The sequence below is a fragment of the Phoenix dactylifera genome, chromosome 2 (assembly GCF_051530095.1).
Source record: "Phoenix dactylifera cultivar Ajwa chromosome 2, Ajwa_hap1_PhDact_Kaust_v1.1, whole genome shotgun sequence".
In the NCBI taxonomy this organism is placed as follows: Eukaryota; Viridiplantae; Streptophyta; class Magnoliopsida; order Arecales; family Arecaceae; genus Phoenix; species Phoenix dactylifera.
In genome coordinates this window covers 13246098-13266102 of record NC_143191.1, presented here as the reverse complement: position 1 = coordinate 13266102, position 20005 = coordinate 13246098, and the positions used below count along the sequence as shown (strand labels likewise).

Sequence of the window (20005 nt, the reverse complement as noted above, 5' to 3'; positions counted from 1 at the left end):
TATGGCGTCTTTTGCTCTCAACAAACTTGATCCGATACTGCTCATGCAGAAGACTTGAATTGGTTTGATTTTGCTACCCAAAGAAAGCCTTGTCATAGAGTGAGGTACTGCAGGCATTGAAGCACATGATGGTAATTGCAATACCAGCAATAGGAGATTTAGATTACATGTTAAGCATTATTTTCTAGAATTTTGCAGCAGGTACAGGTATTCCAACAGGGAGGGAAACATATCAGGTTAACCTTGGAGCAATAACCAATGACCTGTTTATCTATATTCAAATTGACTAATTGAATTGGCTCTCGTTTTCAGCCCGCAATTAACGCTCCTCAGTTATAACTTCACTGGTTGCATCATTGCCCCAAATTCTCCTTTGCTATTCATATTTGTCATGCACATTTCTGACAGTTCGAAACATGAGTCTTATTTATTCTTAAAACAAATTAAGGCCTTATTTGGTAAAGCTGTTGTAGTAGAGCTTTTTTAGTAAAGCTTTGAAAAAGTAAAGTCTTTGGAAAGTAGATTTTTTACAAAAAGCTATTTGTTGTTTGGTAACTATATGTCTAAAGTGCTGCAAAACTTTAGTGTATTTGGTAAACAAACTGAAAAAATATTTTTGAAATAACAAAATGACTATAAAGAATATTGCATAGTATTATATAATTGAGCATAATAAAATACAATATGTATTAATACATAAATATATGATATAGTATTATAATCTAATATAATATGATTATAATATAGTTAATATAATATTGTATACTATAGCATAATAATATAACATAATTTGATATTATATAATATAACATACTAATATAATATAATGTAATATAATATTGTATTATAAAATATTATAATTATTATCTTTATAAATTAGTATATGTTATTAATATAATATTTTTAGGAACTAAGTTTTGAAAAAAATATAGAGCCACATAATCATACTTGCCAAAGTGAGATTTTAAGATTCTTTCTTTCCAATGCTTTCCTTGTTCCTGTCTTTGTTATACACTATGAGATATTATAGTTTAATTTAGATAAATCATTGAATTCCAAAAACACATTTATGCAACATCAGATATAATAGAATATCAAGTATATATTCGATACTGTCATGTCTATTTTTTGTATATAAACAAAATTATTTATGCATTCAAAAATATATATAGTTTACATACACACAGACATACAATACATACAAATACAATTTACATACATATCCATTTCTTCTATATAAACAAAAAGGAAATAAAATTTTCTATATAAACAAAATGAAATAATATTTCTTCCGCCAAAGTTATGTTTAATTATTTTGTTTTGGTCATATTTCTCCAACACAACAAATCTGTAACACCATAACCACCACTATTAAAACAAGATAATAATGCCACAGTACAACATAGGAGGTTATAATTTAGAGAGATAGAGAGCTAAATAGAAAAAGTAAAAACCCAGAGTGGGTTCTCCATATATATAATATTTATTTCATTGACATATCATACATAAAGAGGAAGAAAGCTTGATATGCAAGAACATCCCATGTATTTAAAAAATATTAATACAAGTCTCAAGCTTTCATCTTGGTAATCCGGGCCACTTGCTTGGCTTCTGTCCGTTTGGTGAAGTAATTCACAGCCACGACGAAGAATTTGTGCTACCCAATTGCCACTAAAACAGGTTCAGGATGTCGATTCCCCATTGAACAAATAGCCAAGGGGTGTTGATCGGTGTTAGTGGCACAGCAATCGTCATTAGATGCTTTCATGGCATTGACATCAGTTATATTTCTTGATGATGTCAATCGCATTCTTTTGTAGGGTCTGCCGATAGTATTCTTGCCGCAGGACCTTGTATGCTAAGCATCTATCCTCTAGGTGATTGCCACATATACACTTGTGCACTTTCCAAAATGCATAATCTAGTTCAGTCGAATGGAGGCATCTGAGGCAAGGTAATGAAAATGATCTCCGATATAACATGTCGTTGAAGAGAGCATTGTGGGCAGCTTGTCGCTTTATTCGACGGGCTCTAGCCCGGTCTGCAAGCAATAACTCATCGTTCAAGAAGTCGACGAGAGGGCCTATCTAGCTCGGCTTGATAGTAGTGTTCATCATGACCTTAGGTTCGTCGATGCTAGGCATCTTGTGGACCTCAAGATACATGGCTTTAGTCAAGTCAGGTTAGCCTTTGCATTCTTCGTCCGGGGGGATCTGTTGTATGTCAAAGTTATGAAAGGCTGAGGTGATGTCTTTTACTTTTTGTAGATATTTAAACATCGTTGGCCCCTGAGCCTCGAATTTTCTCCGTACTTGGCCGACGACTAATTGTGAGTCGCTAAAGACCTTTAGTTATTGAACACCGAGATCCTTAGAAAGCTTAAGCTTGGTGATGAGTGTTTCATATTCAGTCTCATTATTTGAGGCCGAGAATTTGAATCACAAAGCCTACTCTGTGTCTACTCCATCTGGGCTAGTAAGTATAAGTCTAACCCCACTGTCCCCCAAGCCTGATAATCCGTCCAAATAACATCCAAGGCCATATCATTTAAGTGTCCCTACATGACCATTGAACATGTCACTGTCAAACATCTAGTCGTATAGCTCATGGCCATTAGGCTTCTAAATCGTGTCAAGACATCCTTTTATAAAAACTATTAGCACATTTTTTTTGAAAATATTTAATTATTAACTATAATATTTTTATAAATAATTATTTTCAAAATCTTTCAAGTTGTTTCTCAGCCAAGTCTAATATATCAGAATACGTATATGTTCTAATGTAGATACTATACCATTATGATGGTTTTTATATTGGATAGCATGAACCTCATTTGAATCCAAATTTGGTAAGCTACCATGCTTCCTATTAAGGACAAAGTATAGGGTGTCATGGTTAGTCGCAAATTTAGTGGAATTTAAATAAAATAAGGTATCCTATTCTTTGGGTTAAATCACTGCTTGCAAGCTTGTGTACCAGGTTCATATCTCTATCCCTAACAGTACTTTGTGAGATGGATTATCAGTGTGACTGCTCAATATGATGGTATATTCAGATGTCAGTGTAAGGTTTGACCTCGGTAACGAGAAACTCTATACCATTACTATCCATCTCAGCAGCCTTATAGGTGTAATGTCCAACCTCAACCATAGCTTTGAGTAAGTTTTGAGTACCTAGATTTATCCAATCCTTGCTGTGGATCCCTTCTAGTTGAATAAATCCCTGTAGTACCTATAGACTTATTTTCCGACTCTATGACCAATATATGGTACATACTCTATACTATATATGATCGTATGGATATAAAATAGTTATAATTTCTCAATTACTCTTGATATTAAATATGCAAATGGTATTTAGGGCATATCCCACTTCCATCATCAAGTCCGAATAAGACTGGTGTTAACCTAATAACAAGCTTGTTCAAATTAGAAAATAAGCCAATCTTGAACATTTATAGGTAGAGCTTGCTCGAGCTTGAAAACCCATTTAAATTAATCAAGTGTAAACATCCTAAAGCTTGCTTGATTCAGCCCAATCGACATTGTATCTGGTTGCTGCCAAAAAGGTTTTACAACATTTTGAAAGGAATTTCAATAGTTTGTCTGTTAGCTTGGGATTTTCGCTGCTAAAGCACTCCAAGTTTCTGGTCTTTATATTTCTAATAGATCCAATTCTCTCAGCTTTGAAGTATGCCGTGTTATTTTCCTTACTTATTCTTGTATACTCGTAAATAATCTTCAATTACATACTTTGCTGCATTGTTTACTATGAATAGTTAACTTTGTATGAAGCCCCGATGAAGAAAATTTTCTGGAACTATATATGCAATCCATACATTCAGACCTATCAGATACCCACAGGGTAAATGATAACTATTAGAATTAATCACCTTAACAAGCTTAATGAAACATGATTTTTGCAACAATCCTCATGTATAATGATAGGAAGGTATCTTCCCTGAAAACCATACCCATTAGTTGGTATATTCTCTAAAATTATTAAAAAGAGTATTCAACAATGGTCTTTTTTTTTTCAACATAAATTCATTTTTTGAACAAATTATAGCTTAATCTTAGGCATAATTACAAAATTGTTTCTGCTTTTGGTAATTCGGATGTATTAGATTCCTCATGAGTAGAAATATACATGAGTCCTAATTCGGCATGTCCTTAAGCTCTCCAAGCATAGCTGACTCCATCTTCCGAGACAATCAATTGAATGACGAGCTACATAAGTAGTGACCTAATCCATAGTAGCATTAGCTTTCCGATACCGATGCATTGCTTGGAATCCTTGAAGCTTAGTAGTCAATTTCCATATGCCTAATAACAATGGGTTGACATTAGCATAGGGGGAGGGTTACCTCGTGGGAAAAGATTTCAATTACTAAAGAAAAATTCAGACAAATTTTCAATAATCAATAAATTTTTTTCAAAAGTTAGTAACTAAGGAACACAAAGATTCTTGATATTTCCATTTTCTTATGTAAAACATGCACGGAAGGTACAAAAACAATGACTAGTATTTGAATGTACAATAACAACAACATATAGCATCAGTATTCATAATCCATGCATGTTTGGTGGATAATTTGAGAATCATATGTGAGCAAGTCAGACTTTTCATAATCTCTCGAATGGCATGATTTGTTTGATTACCTTGGAATAATAGGAGAACAATTCTAGCATGAAAAAATAGCGAACAACACAAGATACACATGGCACTCTCTTATCTTAGACATACAGGCAACTAAAACGCAAATGTTATTTAAGTTCATACAAGGAACTCAGATTCAGCAAGGACTTCCACTGTGCATTCCGGCTCCAAAAAAGTTTCTATACTATAATTTGTATGGTTATATTCAATAAAATTAAAAAATAAATTACATAATCAGTCAATAATACATCAGCAGAATGCTCTATCAAAAATTTATATTTCAGTATTTTATGTGATCAATTAAATAAACACGTAAAGTCCTCGAAAACTATAATTACCCCAGACAACGTACGTAGGGGAAAAGGCATAATAATGTCGAGAATGTACAGGAAATGCTCGAAGAGTGTGATCTCTGGGATGTGACGGAGAGCAGAAGAAAGCTGAAGTCTCTGGTACCCGTTCCAAATTCCAACGACGTCCCACACTAATATAAAAATGATGAAGATGGCGCTGGATCCACCGCTCTAACGGTAGCCAACAAAGCACCAATCCCCATGTAAAAAGGCCCCCATCCCGAGAGGGACATCTCGCCTAACCCAAAGGGCCAAACTCGCTTTTATCGATATCTTGTCGTCATCTTTGGCTTTTCTTTTATGCTTACTACCTAGCTGTCCTTGGAGTTGTAGCTAACGTTTGGCCGGAGCCACGGGTATAAAGGTCCTACGAGTTAAGATTAACAAATTGTTAAGAATTTATGAATATGGGTGAGATACTAAACATAAGATTAAGATATCCGAGTTGAATTCAAGAGTATTCACTTATGCTTTGGTTTGGTTTGGGGAAAAAAATTAAAAAAAGTGTGGTCAACAAAAAAGTAATGAAATATCTCTTATTTGGTTGGAATTTTCAAAAGAGAAAAACGGAAAAACTGTATTTCCATAAAAATATGATTTCCATGTTTCATGAAAAAGTTTTTCTTATAAAAAGCATGGAAAAGTTACTTTCATGTGAGCCGAAAATCACTCCATTTTTATTTTTTTTTTAAAAAAGCTTTTCAGCAAGATGTTATTTGAATTTTTCAAATGGCTAGCTGCAAGATGTTATTTGAATTTTTTGGTCCTATATAAATATTCAAGATCTATCCAGTACATAACCGATTTAGAACGGAACGCATGTCCGCACAGATTCTCATAATAGTCAAACACGACAGTATAGCTTTCCAGCACTAGTATAACTTTTGACACAATACCAACAGACAAAATCCACTACTTTGACTTTGAATAATAAAGCCAGCACAATTGATATGCATTTCACTTGAGGTCATCTATGCACTCTAGTCTTCTTATCCATGTCACATAATTAAAATCTCTTAGCCACAAATCTTCTCCATTGCTATAAATAAAATTAACATTTTTCTGAGAGGAAAGAAAGCCAGCCCATTACTTTATTTTCCTTTTTTTGAGAAAATATTTAGCAGGGCCTAATTGTTTTCATTCAGAAAATGGAAGGAAAACACAAAAATAACCCAACCAAAGGTAAAATAACTATAGAAGCACAGAATGGAAGAAACAGCAATACAAATTTAGAGAATACAAAAGGATTTAATAAGTAAAATTAATGTGGATAGATTGAGTATCTATATGAAAGAACAAGTTGATTAATAAGCTATCTTAGCTAGGGTATCACTAAATTAATTGTCATTAAATCCTTTTGTTAATCGATATGGACCATAATGCTAACGGTGATCTGCCAAATAGACTGTTAGGCCCTGCCTTACTTTCTCAAAAATAATAATAATAAAAAAGTAAAGATGATTGCCAAAATAAAAGAGTTCTAAATGATTCACCATTTAATAGCTTTGGGTCTGGATTTCCTCATATTGTAGTAGTATAAATATCCTGTGACTTCAAATAATGGTTGCCATTTGACCAATCAAATCTTAGACTTCATTTTTTGAAATAAATCAATGGCTATTATAACAATTGTTATTTGCGATCACGATGTAAAATTGGTAAATAAGCATATAATTTGATTGCTGTTTCTTGCTAAGTAAAATATCATTTTTTGAAACAATATTAAGACTTACAGAAGTTATTTTAATACAATGAATAATGAATATGTCTAAGTAATGGCTGTGTTATAATGGAGCAACAACTATCCATTATATGTATCATGTTCTGGGTAAAGATGGGCTCCCAAAACATTATGATGACGTATGTTACTTTATGAATGTGTCTGTAGGCTGAGATTCCAAATTAGTTTGCTTAGTTGATACCAGTGGTCCTACCTACGCATCCATGGATGCATGTTGCCCGAGCTCCAAAGCATGGATGTGTCCATTGGTACTTGACATGCAATTGCTGATCAACCTCCTAAGCGGCATCAATTGATATCTTATGACAATTTAATAGCTTTTTGTTAGGGTTGACACCTGATCGGATATGGAACGGTACTAACATGTTTATATTCATTTATTTTATTTGAGAAATACTTATACAGAAGCAAAAAATTTATATTAATGTTTATTTTAAACAGATAAGGATACAAATTGGATACTAAAAATATAGATATAAATACGGATATAAATCGGATAATTAAATTTTATGATCATAGAATCAAACATATTACTAAGTCGATGATAATCAAGTTAATAGTATGTTAGTACGGTCATTTTTTTTTTTAAGTTCCTAAGTGGTATATAAAATTAAATAGAATTATAAAAGAAATTGAATATTCGGATATGGATCAGAAAGTGTTTATGGATATGGATATAGATATTAGTTGGATACTCAAATTTCTATCCATATCCAGATAGTTTCGGATACGAAAATAGATTCGAACGAATATTATCTAATCTATTTTTACCCCTACCTGTTGTGCTCTTTTTCAATAGTGCCAATGTAAACATAACGTCTAATCAGCAAACTGACTTTCCTAAAGACACTTTGCTAAATACGAGAGAGAGAGAGAGAGAGAGAGAGAGAGAGAGAGAGAGAGAGAGAGAGTTCCTAAAGACATAATATTCCACTTTAAAATTAGAAATGAGCATATATGCACCTAAATTAGCCACTCCATTTTCTTTAATGATAGGAGCTTGAGCCTTATTTCTTTCCTTTTTCTTCTTTCTTTTGGGAGGAAAACCAGCTTTGATGCTTGAAAACAACAATTACCAGCAGGTCATTAGCCATCCGAGGACTTCAGGTTTTTTGAACAAGTGCAAATACACCAATTATCTCTTACATGTCATAAGCATCCTACGGTCATGTTTAACCATTTGTGATCAGGGACCATCAACTGGCTGATCCAGATCCATGATCCAGAAAAGCCAAGGCAGGGGCATGTGCCACCATCCTTGCAGCTCACTTTGGAAACCTTGGAGGACACTGGCTTAATCATAGCTGACCCACAAAAGAACGTCTCTCAGCACCGTATTAAAAAAAAAGTACAACCACTTAGACTACAGTAGCTTCACATGCTAACAATCGAATCAGATCGGACCAGATACGTATGAAGTTGGATGTTAAAAAAATAAAAAATCTATCAACTTGAATGCAATCTATTAAATAGATAAACGCAACTCGGATTGAATCAAATTAAATGAATTAAAAGGTTAAGCATTGCCCCCTCTAAATTCTTAATCAGATATCCAAAAGCAAAGATGTAAAGCCAGAATGAGCTATGCACACCCCTATCCAGAGAGGCCTGATGGCTTTGAAGCCTGGAGACAAGTGCTCCTATCTAGCTCTGCCAAGCTCATGAGGCACAAGACAAAAGGGCAATGAAAGGTGGCTCCAAAATAAACGGCCACCTGCAAGACTCGGCTGCCTTGGATTTAGGACTCTCTCTATCTAGCTTCTTAGAACAGGGATCCTTCCATGGCCATGAACCAATTATAGAATAGAGGATTATTGCCAGCCCTCAACTAATCCCTCTTACCCTCCTCTACAAATCTCCCACCCCATTGTAGTAAAAAAGGCTTAGTAAAACAGAGAGGGCTACAAATCTCCCACCCCCACGACCCCTTCTCCCACCGCATTGTAGTAAAAAAAGCTTGGAGAAAAAGAGGGAGAAGCAGTAGGGACAGAAAAGAGAAAGGAGACTTCTGACACAATCCTCCCCCCACCTTCCACTCATTGCTACATTCCTTCCATTAGCTGTTAAGAAACAGGGGAAGGTAGAGAGAAAGAGAGAGAGAGAGAGAGACAAGTGTAAGGGGATGCAGGGGAGTGCTAGGAGGAGAGCTCTAGCTAGAAATCGGGTGGCTGCGGGCTCTGTTTGGGAGACAAGGATGAGAATGGATGAAGTGAAGGGTGGCATCAAGGTGTTCAATGGCGAGGAAAGCCGCTGCGATGATGGGAATGCCGACGAGGATGGGCTTAGAGTGTACAGGAGGCTGAGGAGGAATCAGAGCGACAGTGTCTCGACGGAGAGGAGGAAGAGGAGGAACTGGAGGCCGCCTGAGCCAGCGGCGAGTGGCTCGATGGAGACAAGCCCAATTCCGCTGAGGAAAGCAAAATCGGATTTGTCGAATTCTCCGAGGCTTCGTAGCGAGAATTGTGGGGAAATTGGGGAGGAGAAGGTTGTTTCGGATGGTGTGGGGAATGGTGGCGGGATTGGGGAGAAGCCAGTGCTACTTATAGGTGACGGGCGTGAGGATGGCGGTGGTGGTGAAGAAGAGGAGGCTGAGATAGAGGTAGAGGAGGAAAAGAAGAGCTTTGACGACAAGGAAATGGACATACCGGTCGAGAAACCAAAGAATGTGGAGGAGGAGGAAGAGGAGGAGGAGAAAATTAATCAGATCCCAGCTGAGAAACCGAAGATTGCCGAGGAGGAGAAGAGAATCAACAAGATCCATGAGATAGCCGTGCCGGCGAAAGTGGAAAAGAAGCTGATGCCGCCGGTGATACGTCGCCGGGCAATTCATCCGGATCCCATGAAACCACCTCCTGGTAAGCTGTTCTTTGCATTCTTTCTCCAAGAATTCAACAGAACTTTTTCTCTCTCTAGTTACATTCCATTTCAGAATTTGATAGTTCCTAGCGAGTTTGATTTCTTTGAAATTTGGATTTTGTTGTTCAGCGGTTGCAGTAGAAGAAGAAATTTTTGTGAGCACATATGCGACCCAGAACAGAATGCAGAACATTGGTTAGACCTGCCATTGTCGCAGATGTTTTCTTATAAATTTATATTCATCTCTCCGTCTCTTTAACCGCCGAGTAATCTATTGAATTGTTCAGTGAATTTGGTGATGTGGAGAGATGTCTCAAAGTCGGCTTTCGTGTTTGGTTTGGGAACATTCTTCCTCCTCTCCTCTTCCTATGCCAAGGATCTTAATTTCAGGTGAGTACTTTTTTTTTTTTTTGTTTGGTTAGAAAACAGCAAACAACACTAATATCCTTTCAAAATTCCGTTTCTGCAGCCTGATTTCAGCAATTTCCTATCTGGCTCTCGTCTATCTCGCTTTAATTTTCTTTGTCAAGTCCATTCTCCGAAGGTAATTCCTTGAACTCTCCCACAGAACCAATCACCAAAATTGTAAACCCCCTTTTTCTCTTACAAATTTATGGAAATGTGACAGGGGAGCGACCGTAGAATACGATGAGAAGGATGAGAGGTACATGGTTGGAGAGGAGGAGGCCATTTGGCTTCTGAGGCTGCTCCTTCCTTACATAAACGAGCTCCTATTAAAGCTCAGGGCTCTTTTCTCTGGAGACCCTGCAACTACCATGAAGGTAAGATTTGGCTATGTTCTCTGCTTTTCTCCCCTGTTCCCAAAGCCTTGTACTGATAGAGGGACATCTGACCCTGGCAGCTGGCAGTGTTACTATTTGTGATGGCCAGATGCGGAGCCTCCATCACTACATGGACGCTGGCCAAACTGGGTAAGTTCTGGGATGGAGTACAAAGCAATCACTAAATTCCAATTTACCATACAGTAAAAAGGGACAGCCGAGTACATCTCTGATTGTTATTATCCCTGCTTGTTATTGATGCAGTGTTCTTTGGAGTTTTCACCATCCCAAAGGTGTACTCTACCTATTCCATTCAGCTGGCAAAATACGGTAAATGGATGCTCTTGATTTAGTGGTAAAAAGACTAAAAGGTCGTTGGTATTGCTTAACAAGTAGCTTCATTTCTTTCTTTCTTTGTTTTTTTGTTTTTACTTTACCCTACTTTAATCACTTTAGACAAGGTCCCAAACGGCTCTTTTATCCTTTTTCACGTGCAATGAATCATGGTCAATGAGGAAGGCTTTAGCTGTATTGCTCAAAGACCTAGATTTATAATTCCACACACGGTACTAATTAATTTGGAGAACCACATATCGACCAAAGTTGTGTGCAATGTGCCATACACAATAGTTCGACCAACAGTTAATATCTTGTAAGCAAGTGATCCTGATAGCAGACATGTTTGTGTCCTTTGTGGATCACACGTGGTGGTTGCAAGACATGTTCCATGGTGGTCGCACCCCATGGTAGTTTAACCAAATTTACTTCTGCAAATGATTCTTGGTAACTAGGGCTGGTTAATAGAAGAAACAGATGAATATAAATAAATATCAGGTTGATTCATGACATAGAAATCTACATTCAAGCTAGATATTATAGCTTTAATATCCTTGACAATTCTGTTCTCATGCACTATTCTACTTCTGTAGCTGATCTTTTTGATAGCATAAAATAGACTTTTGAAGACAAATAGGAATCATCCCTGATAGCTGATGTTAGGAAGGAATGTTCGACATAGCCAAACCGAGGAGTAGAAAAAGTGGCTCGCTTACAATGTTAAAGAAAATCTCCACCTAGTCTTGTCAGTGATTGGCATCCAAACACCATTCCACTGAGCGATTTATATATGTATTCTTTTTCTTTTATGATGATTATAAGGAGATAGTTCCAAACCAAAAGAACAACCAAAAAAAGTTTTATCTTCAGAATCCCCCACGCTTTGTAGTATATTAATTCTCTCGTCCTTTTTTAAGTTCAGGCATTGTTATATAATCTCTAGTTTACATATAGCCAGAACTCATCATTCTTTCTCTCTTTCCTGTTCTCCAATGTCAAATTTTAAGGCCTAACTTGCCAGTTTATTTGCATTTTTGCTTCAAATTGTTCTAGGGAAATTTTGGTTGGAGAGATTTAGAGATGGTTGGGAGACATGCACCCACAAGAAAGCGGTCGCCGCTGCCATCTTCACCCTCGTATGGAACATCTCCTCCACCGTCGCTCGCATTTGGGCTGGTAAACCTGTCCTCGAATCATATCTTACGTTATTTCGATTCAAATATCCTTGCTATCTTGTATTCAAAGAACTTATGAACTGGTAACCCTCATAAGTTATTTCTTGGGCAGTGTTCATGCTGGTTGTGGCAGTTAAATTTTACCAACAACATGTAGCGGACGAGTGGAGTGGACAAGAGGAGGTGGTGGTGGAAGAAGTTCATGAAGATTCCAAGCCAGGAAAGAGCCAGTGTCATGGACTAGTCCATCGACAGAGAGGTGGTCCAAGTCCTCGTGAGGTGAGGATAAAGAAAGGGATCTAAAGAGTAGGGGATGGAAGAGGAGATGATAGGTTTTTTGGCCATGGCCAATGGGAAGGAGGAGAGTGCAAAGGAGAAGAGAGGACAATCTTTTGTTTTCTCAAGAAGGCATCTCCACCAGACTCACTTGTCAGCACTTGCAGTCCCTCTTAGGCGACTTTTATTATCTTTTTCATTGGTTCAGTCTAGTTTTTGTAAAGGATCTAAAACACCAGTTGTTCTGATAGTTATGTGGTGTGATGGCCAGATGTATTGCATTACCAATCTTGTCATTCTAGTAATGTAAAATAACTAACGTGTTTGGCCATCTCTCCGCTTGCATAAATTGAATAATTGTAAATGAGGGTCGTAAGGAAGCAGAGCATGTGGCCATCTCTCTGCTTGCACAAATTGAATAATTATGAATGAGGGTTGTAAGGAAGCAGAGCATGTTGCCTGTTGATTAGGTGATGCATTAGTGCAATTTCTAGAGGAAAGGGGGTACTTTGTCCTATTCGACCGATTGAGATCTTTATCTTTATAGAAAAGATTGATTGAATCTAGTTCAATGATGCATCACACAATTACTACAAGATGGAGGCAGCGTCTGAGGGTGACGAAGTATATGTGCATTGCTGGAGAGAAATGAATTGTAAACATATGTAAATAGGATCATAAAACAACCATGAAGAGTGGCGTACTTGGATCCATGGATTTTCTGAATGATCAAGCTTCGTTTCTCCCTCTTGGTCTCTGTTCAAATACCCGGAGATGGAGTCCGATTTTTGTGTTCATGTTATGGGCAGAGGGTGAGACCCCTTTGAATATCCTACCATCAAGGATATTATGCTTTCACTTTTCTAGGAGAAGAGCAGGACCGCGGAGTGTTTATGAAAACACGTTGGACAATAAATCTCCTCAGTCACAGCCTTCTCAGTCACATACCGTGTATGTCAAATCTCCTGCACTAATCTTTAGGGAAGAGGCTTCTAGCTTCTCAATTCAATTCTCCATCTGCTTTGATGACACTATTTTAAACCTCATGAGCAGACTAAAATCAGAGTGAATGAATTTTTTGACCATAGAATTCTATCTTCCACTATAAAACATAGTCCAAAGAACCAAATTTCAGCCAAGGAATGCAAGTTCCATTCTAAGACAGTCAAAAAAAAAATGCTGATACGAAACACTCATTCTAAAATCAATATTTTACCATTTTTAATTTTTTAAAAATTATATCCTTAGAAACTTGTCTTTTTTAACAAATTTAGTTGTTTCCATACAATAATTTTATAAATTAGATTATAATTGATCTAAAAGAGGGTTCAGCATCTAACCAAGAGAGGAAAAGAAAGAGTACATGATAAAATAAAAATAGGTGAAAGAATTTCTAAGTTTCTTTTGCTCCAATATTTTCTTTTAGTGAACTTGTGTATAGTCCATTTGTTAGGTGGATGAATAAAAAATCACAAGTATTTCTTAAATAAATTTACACCATTTCTTAATCAATTTTCTATATTTATTGCTTAAATATTCGTGGCTATTGCTATTAGTTGTAATAATGAAACCTAGTAATCGTTACAAATTTCTAACAAAAATTTTTCAACATGAACATAGCTATGACAAAGCAATAAATCATTTACATACTTCATTTTTGTTGTCATGTACCTTTCATATGTTTGAACTCTTTTTAATTTTCTATATTATCTCTAAGCTATATTATCGAAACCATTGTTTAAATAAATAAAATAAATGTTAGTTTAAATGAATATAGTATTTCTAGGATAACTTTGAAAAAAAATTTAAATTTGGTTTTCTCCAACATCTTATCTTTATAAATAGCATGTGCATAGTTTAAAAATAATTCTTGAAGGATATTTGAATACAAATATAAATATACAATAGCTGAAAAGGTGATGCTTTAAATTTTTAATGCATCGCTTGTGATATCGATATATCATTCCGAATATGTGATTATTTTATCACAAGAATTATGGCAGCAATTTTTATCATTTTTAAGTCAAAAATTAACGATCATATTATATGAATGATTCTAGAGTTTTGGCTCTTCATATGTTTGTTCGTATTCTTTCTCCTAGATGTGTGTGTAGGTGGGGGGTTGGTACACATTCACACCTCAAAGTTTTATATGCCCAATTAGGATATTTCTTGTATTCAAGAGGAGAAAATAATGAAAATTGCATCTTACTTGCCAAAGAACTCTCTCTCTCGTCAATGATCTCCTTACATGATAGAAGAAAAATGTAAATAAAGAAATATAAGTACACAAGTTAATTTTCAAAAACTAACTTCTTAAGAAGTACATAACCAAGGTATTAAAAACTCAAATTAATTAGCAAATGTTATTATATGAAGAGGAATAGCCAAGTGTCGGGAAAGACAAAAGACGAGACTCAGATAAGAGGGAAAAAATTAGAATAACATTAATAAACAAAAAAGAAATGAAACTATGTGCAGTGTAAATCCCGTTGTCAAGCTAGTTCATTCATTGATAACTCTGTAGCTTATAGGCCAAATACAAAAGCATTCCGTAGACCGTTCCCAATTTTCCTTTCAATCATGTACTTATAATTTTTGATCAGCTTTCAGATTCTACATCTTTCTATCTTTTTAAATTTCTTGCAATTTTCCTTTCAATCATGTACTTATAATTTCTTTTCCTTTTCCCTTATTTAGTTGTTTTGTTTTAGAAAGGGCAAAGAGCGTTGGCGCATAGCTATGGCTAGTGAGGTAGTGCACTACTAAAAAAAAAGGAAGAAGAAGATACCAGTTGTAAGATATTGTTTTGTACTATTCAATTATCTTTTTTGACCACCTGATGTTTAAGTTAGCCGTTTTTAAGTCAAATGACTTTAGTATGTATGTAGTTTAAAGATAGTAGATTGCATCTAATGACTTAGATCATCGATACTGGACCTCTTATCATTAGGACCTGACCTTACAAACGACATCGAAGATCTACATAATTAATCATAATTTGTACCATTAAAAATACTTTGAAACCAAAAAAATAATATAGTTTTATAGTCAGTAATCTACGCACCAAGTGGGTGCAAAAATGAATGGTAAATATGATGTGAGACCTTATGTTGTTACGATCTAAGTATTGAAAACTATTAATGCTTAATCGTTATGTATTTTAACATGTGTAGATCAAGACTAACAAGATGGATTCTAAATTTAAGTACATTGTTATTTATTTTAGCACACTAGCACAATAGAAACGGTCCATTTTTTTATCCAAATAATATATAGGATAGAAACCATCAAAATATGTGATATTTGATTAATTGTATAGATCATAATCAATAGTATCAATTTTGATTTAAATGCCCTAGTTCTGATTTTGGACTTGAGATGAGTAGACACCATGTCCACTATAAGTTATATATAAAAATTTAAGCCCTATGCGCTTTTCTATTCTATGTATACAATATACAATAATTTTTTGAAAATACATGCAACAATGCAATTGCCTAACTTTGGTACCATAAGGTAAATCAGATATCAAAATTTAGTTCTAAATGTTTCTTTTTTGGAATTTCTTAATTGCAGGCAAATTGTGGTTGGCGAGGTTTGGCAATTCCGAGACTTGCCTTGCAATATCTTCTGAACATAAAAGTTCTTTTGGGCGATGTTCATGTTGGCTGCAGCAGCAGACTTTTACCAACATTGCATGGTGGATGTCTGGGGCGAGCACGAAAAAAAAAAATCCCAACCCAAGATGAAGCCTGGTCGTTGGACCACTCCACCATCGGAAAGATGGGCCATGTCCAAGTAAAGGTGAAGATAAAGAATCCAAAGAGGAGAAGATGGATGGGGACGTAGCAATGATGGCGGCCATGGGGCTCTAGATGTCTTATAAATCTTATAATCTTAGGAGAGAATCTATTCTCTCTGTTCTCTCCCAGCATCATCAACTCCTTCCATGCCAGGCTAGCGACAATATAATATGCAATGCTCTCTGTAAACTGTACACAGTCGCTCAACGTTTCTTTTTTCCCCCCTTTGCCTTTTGTACGTATGTCTGATAAAAAGTTAAAAAACGAACCTTCCTCGTCTGAGATGCTGCACCAACTACCAAAATGAAGCAACCTTTAGTAGTCAATGGTTTTAAACTACGCACCCGAAAACTTGTGCCCAACTCGGACTGAAGAGAAGGCACGTGCCCTTTCATATGCAGGCATGATTAGGTGGGGATAAACATTGTTTTCCGGGCTGTTTTTGCGGGTTCTTCGTCATTGCAACTATTTTCATGTTGACTAGTTATGGTTGATCGGCGTCTCGGTAGGTGTTGTGGTTTTAACTTGAAAAAAAAAAAATCAAAAAGCGTAATGCTATTTTTTTCTAAATTTATCAAGTTAAAAAAAATTTTATAGATCTTTTAATTAAGGGTTTGTTTTGGAATAGGATCCTAAATTCATCAGAGAATGGGGCTTAAGCTTACTGGTTAATCACCAAGAGTGGATATCCAACATCTATGATTGAAGATCTCATACAGGAGGTTCCATATGGTAGAAACGAAATTGATTGAGTGATCGTGTCAGAGTATATTTTTCGGAATATATCTCCTTCCATTTCTGCTATGAGTGCTCTTATCAATGACAAATATATATACTAAAAATGTTGAGTTATACTCTTAATGAGTTCAAGATAGAAAATCTATAGAGTATTAGGTCACAAATACACTTGGAGGACTTACCTATATGAGAATTATTGTGTAGGCCACAACTAGAGGTTTGGGTTAACTCTAATAAAATTCTCACATTTGAAAAAAAAATTAATTTAAAAAATAAACATACCAGCTTTATCTCTGAAATTTTAGATGGGTTAAAAACTTTAAAACTCTTATCTTTTTCCTCTGACATTTCTTTCAGAAGAGTTGTGACTTTTCTGAAAAGAATGTTGGTTTCGATTTCTGTAGCGATGCCATGTTACTGAAACATCGCATCTTCGGAAACACCGCAATGTATTGATCATCGAACAGAGTCCTTAAATAGACTATCTTTAAATAGACTCTAGGTCCGGTGGTTTAATTAAAAACTCAATCCACATTAATATTACACTGCTTTCTTAGACGAAACATAGAATTTTTCTCTTCTCTTTCTTTTTCTTTTCTTCCAAATATTTTTTAAGTTTTTCTTTTCATCCGGGCAACTAAAGAAGTCGGTCGGGTCAAGCCTCCCCAACAGTCATGTTTGTTCGAGGAGAATTAAGCTAAGCCGGGTTGTTGTATCTTGGGGATAAGACTGCCACAGATTGGCATGTAGGGGCGAATCACGTTCTTAATATACTGTATATCACATGCCTCAATCCAAGCAAGTTTTTCTCAATCTTTTAATTTTATTATTGTAAATTATTTTTTTATAATAATAACTATAAAATAAAGATATAGCAGTTTATAGGCAAAATAATATTTCCAATAGTCTAAGAACGTAATTTTGATTATACTAGATAGTGCTATGTGCAAATAGATATTTGTAACTTTAAAAATCGTACAGAAATTTTCTACATATTTAAATTTTTTGCAGAATTTTCTGCAGCTTTGAAAATAGTGTAGAAATTTTCTGCAGAATAAAAATCTGCATAAAAAATTATTGTAGCTTTAAAATCCGTACAGATTTTTTACGGCTTTAAACTCCGTGCAAACTATTTTCAGCATCTTTAAAATTTGTGCAAAAAGTATTGTTGCTTTAAAAACTGTGCATATTATTAGCTGTTCTCAAAATACATACCGTTGCTTTGAAAAATTTGCAAAAATTACAAAGTTACATTACTTGTTATATTTCTTAGTGTGGTATTTAATTTTATTGACATATTGCTCTTTATTGCATTTATTTCAAAATATAGAATCTAACTCAAAACTTTATGAATCAAAAGAGTACTAACAAAAAAATGATCCGATGTATCCAGATTCGTCATAAATTTGTAAGACAACTCAAAAAGAGTAATGTTATTGTCTTGGACTTTGTCAAGTTTGAGAAAAACTTAGCAGATCATTTAACCGAGGGTTTGTCTAGGAGTGGAGTCCTAGATTTAGCTAGAAAGATAGGGCTTAAGCCACTATTTAGTCATCGATAGTATATACCCGACCTTTGTGATTGGAGATCCCATGAAGGAGGTTCAATATGGTAAAAACGAAACTGATTGAGTGAGCGTATCAGAGCATATTTTTTGGAATATACTCCTCCCATTCTTATGATAAGTGCTCTTATTAGTGACAAAAATATATACTGGGAAGGTTGAGTTATACTCTTAATGAGTCCAAGATAGGAAATCTACAAAATATTAGGTCACAAATATCCTTGGAGGACTTATCGTATAGGCCACGACTAGAGGTTTGGGCTAACCCTAATAATGTTTTCATAAAAAATCAAGGTACTAAGCGCATGACCTTTAAATGACGTTAACCGCATAAAGACCCAATTGATCTGCATTGTGTGTGTGATATGTAGAAATCTAAGTCAAAAGATCTAGTTCAAGGTCTAATCCACAATGGTTCCTTCAGATAGATACTATCAATACTAAGTGAGGTTCAAATCCATGGGACACCTCAACCATTGCACAGTATAAGTTATCCAGATTTTTTTATATATAAGGTTTCTAAATTTAAATTCTTTGTGAAAGGTTGTTGGAGTTTTAACTTAGGAAAAATATATATTTTTAAAAAATAAATATACCAAATTTAAATCCTAAATTTTAGATAGTTTAAAAATTTTAAAACTCTTATCATTTTTCTCATACACTTCTTTCAAAAGAGTTGTGACTTTTTTGAAAAGAACGTTGATTCCATTTTCCATAAGAATGCGATGTTTTTCAAGCATCGCATCTTCGAAAATACCGCCATATCGGTTACTGGACAAAATCTATAAATAGGCTCTAGGTCCAGTGGTTTAAAAAAACTCAATCTACATTACTACTACTTTACTTCCTAATACGAAATAGGGAATTCTTCTCTCCTTTTTTTTTCCTCTTTTTTCAAATCTTTTTTAGGGTTTTTTTTTTTCTATCTGGACAACTAAAGAAGTCTGTTGGATCAAGCTTCCCTAGCGATCGTGCTCATTAGAGAAAGATTGGGCTTAGCCGGATTGTTGTATCTTAGAAACGAGATTACCGCAGACCTGCATGTAGAGAACAAATCACATTCTTAGGACAATGTATATCACACACCTCAATCTAAGTGATCTCTTTTCAAGCTTCTAATTTTATTTTAGTATATTATTCGTTTATAATACTTCTATAAAATAAAAATATAGTAGTTTCTAGACAAGATACTTATCCAAGGGTCAGAATTTTTTGCATCCAAGAGTAGAATTTAGACACTTTCATAGAATTTTATTGATTGGGATCGAGGTATGGAGTAGCCGGGCTGGCACCTCTAGAGGCTTTGTCTAGATTTGGGTGGCAAATGAGCTTGGAATCCACCATTACCCTCCACCGCAATATCTCCCCCAAATCCCACATCTGCTGCCTCAAAGTCACCTTCCACGAGCTCATCGCTGGCCAAGGCAAGTCCCCCTTGCTCAACAAGGCCACAAGGGTGCCTGCATTGCGAGTTCAAAGAGAAAAATGGATCCATAAGGATTTTTTTTTTTTTGACAAGGTATATGGTCCATACATATCTAATATGAATACATCCCATAATAAGGTCAGAAACAGAATATCACAAAAGGCGATAGACAACTGACAAATTAATCCAAATCACTTCTCCATAATGCTCTGCCATAAAAAGAGGCAACCCAATTGGCACTCTATCCAATCGACAGTACTATTCACCTCATAATAGATATGCCTGGCCACTCA

General features: G+C 35.4%; 1 protein-coding gene across 1 annotated transcript; it reads left to right on the top strand.

The window, feature by feature from the left end:
- The first annotated feature begins 8688 nt into the window (after positions 1-8688).
- LOC120108815 (uncharacterized) lies at positions 8689-12623 on the top strand. The gene is made up of 9 exons (XM_039122538.3): positions 8689-9608; positions 9739-9804; positions 9897-9999; positions 10079-10153; positions 10238-10391; positions 10472-10541; positions 10656-10721; positions 11781-11903; positions 12015-12623. The coding sequence occupies exons 1-9, from the start codon at positions 8876-8878 to the stop codon at positions 12203-12205; spliced, it is 1581 nt and encodes a 526-aa protein (XP_038978466.2). The 5' UTR covers positions 8689-8875; the 3' UTR covers positions 12206-12623.
- The last annotated feature ends 7382 nt before the right edge of the window (positions 12624-20005 follow it).

Coding starts and splice junctions, on each gene's coding strand:
- LOC120108815 (XM_039122538.3), top strand. CDS start 8,876: ATGCAGGGGAGTGCTAGGAGGAGAGCTCTAGCTAGAAATCGGGTGGCT. Junction 10,154..10,237: donor GTCAAGTCCATTCTCCGAAG/GTAATTCCTTGA, acceptor GAAATGTGACAG/GGGAGCGACCGTAGAATACG. Junction 10,542..10,655: donor ATGGACGCTGGCCAAACTGG/GTAAGTTCTGGG, acceptor TTATTGATGCAG/TGTTCTTTGGAGTTTTCACC.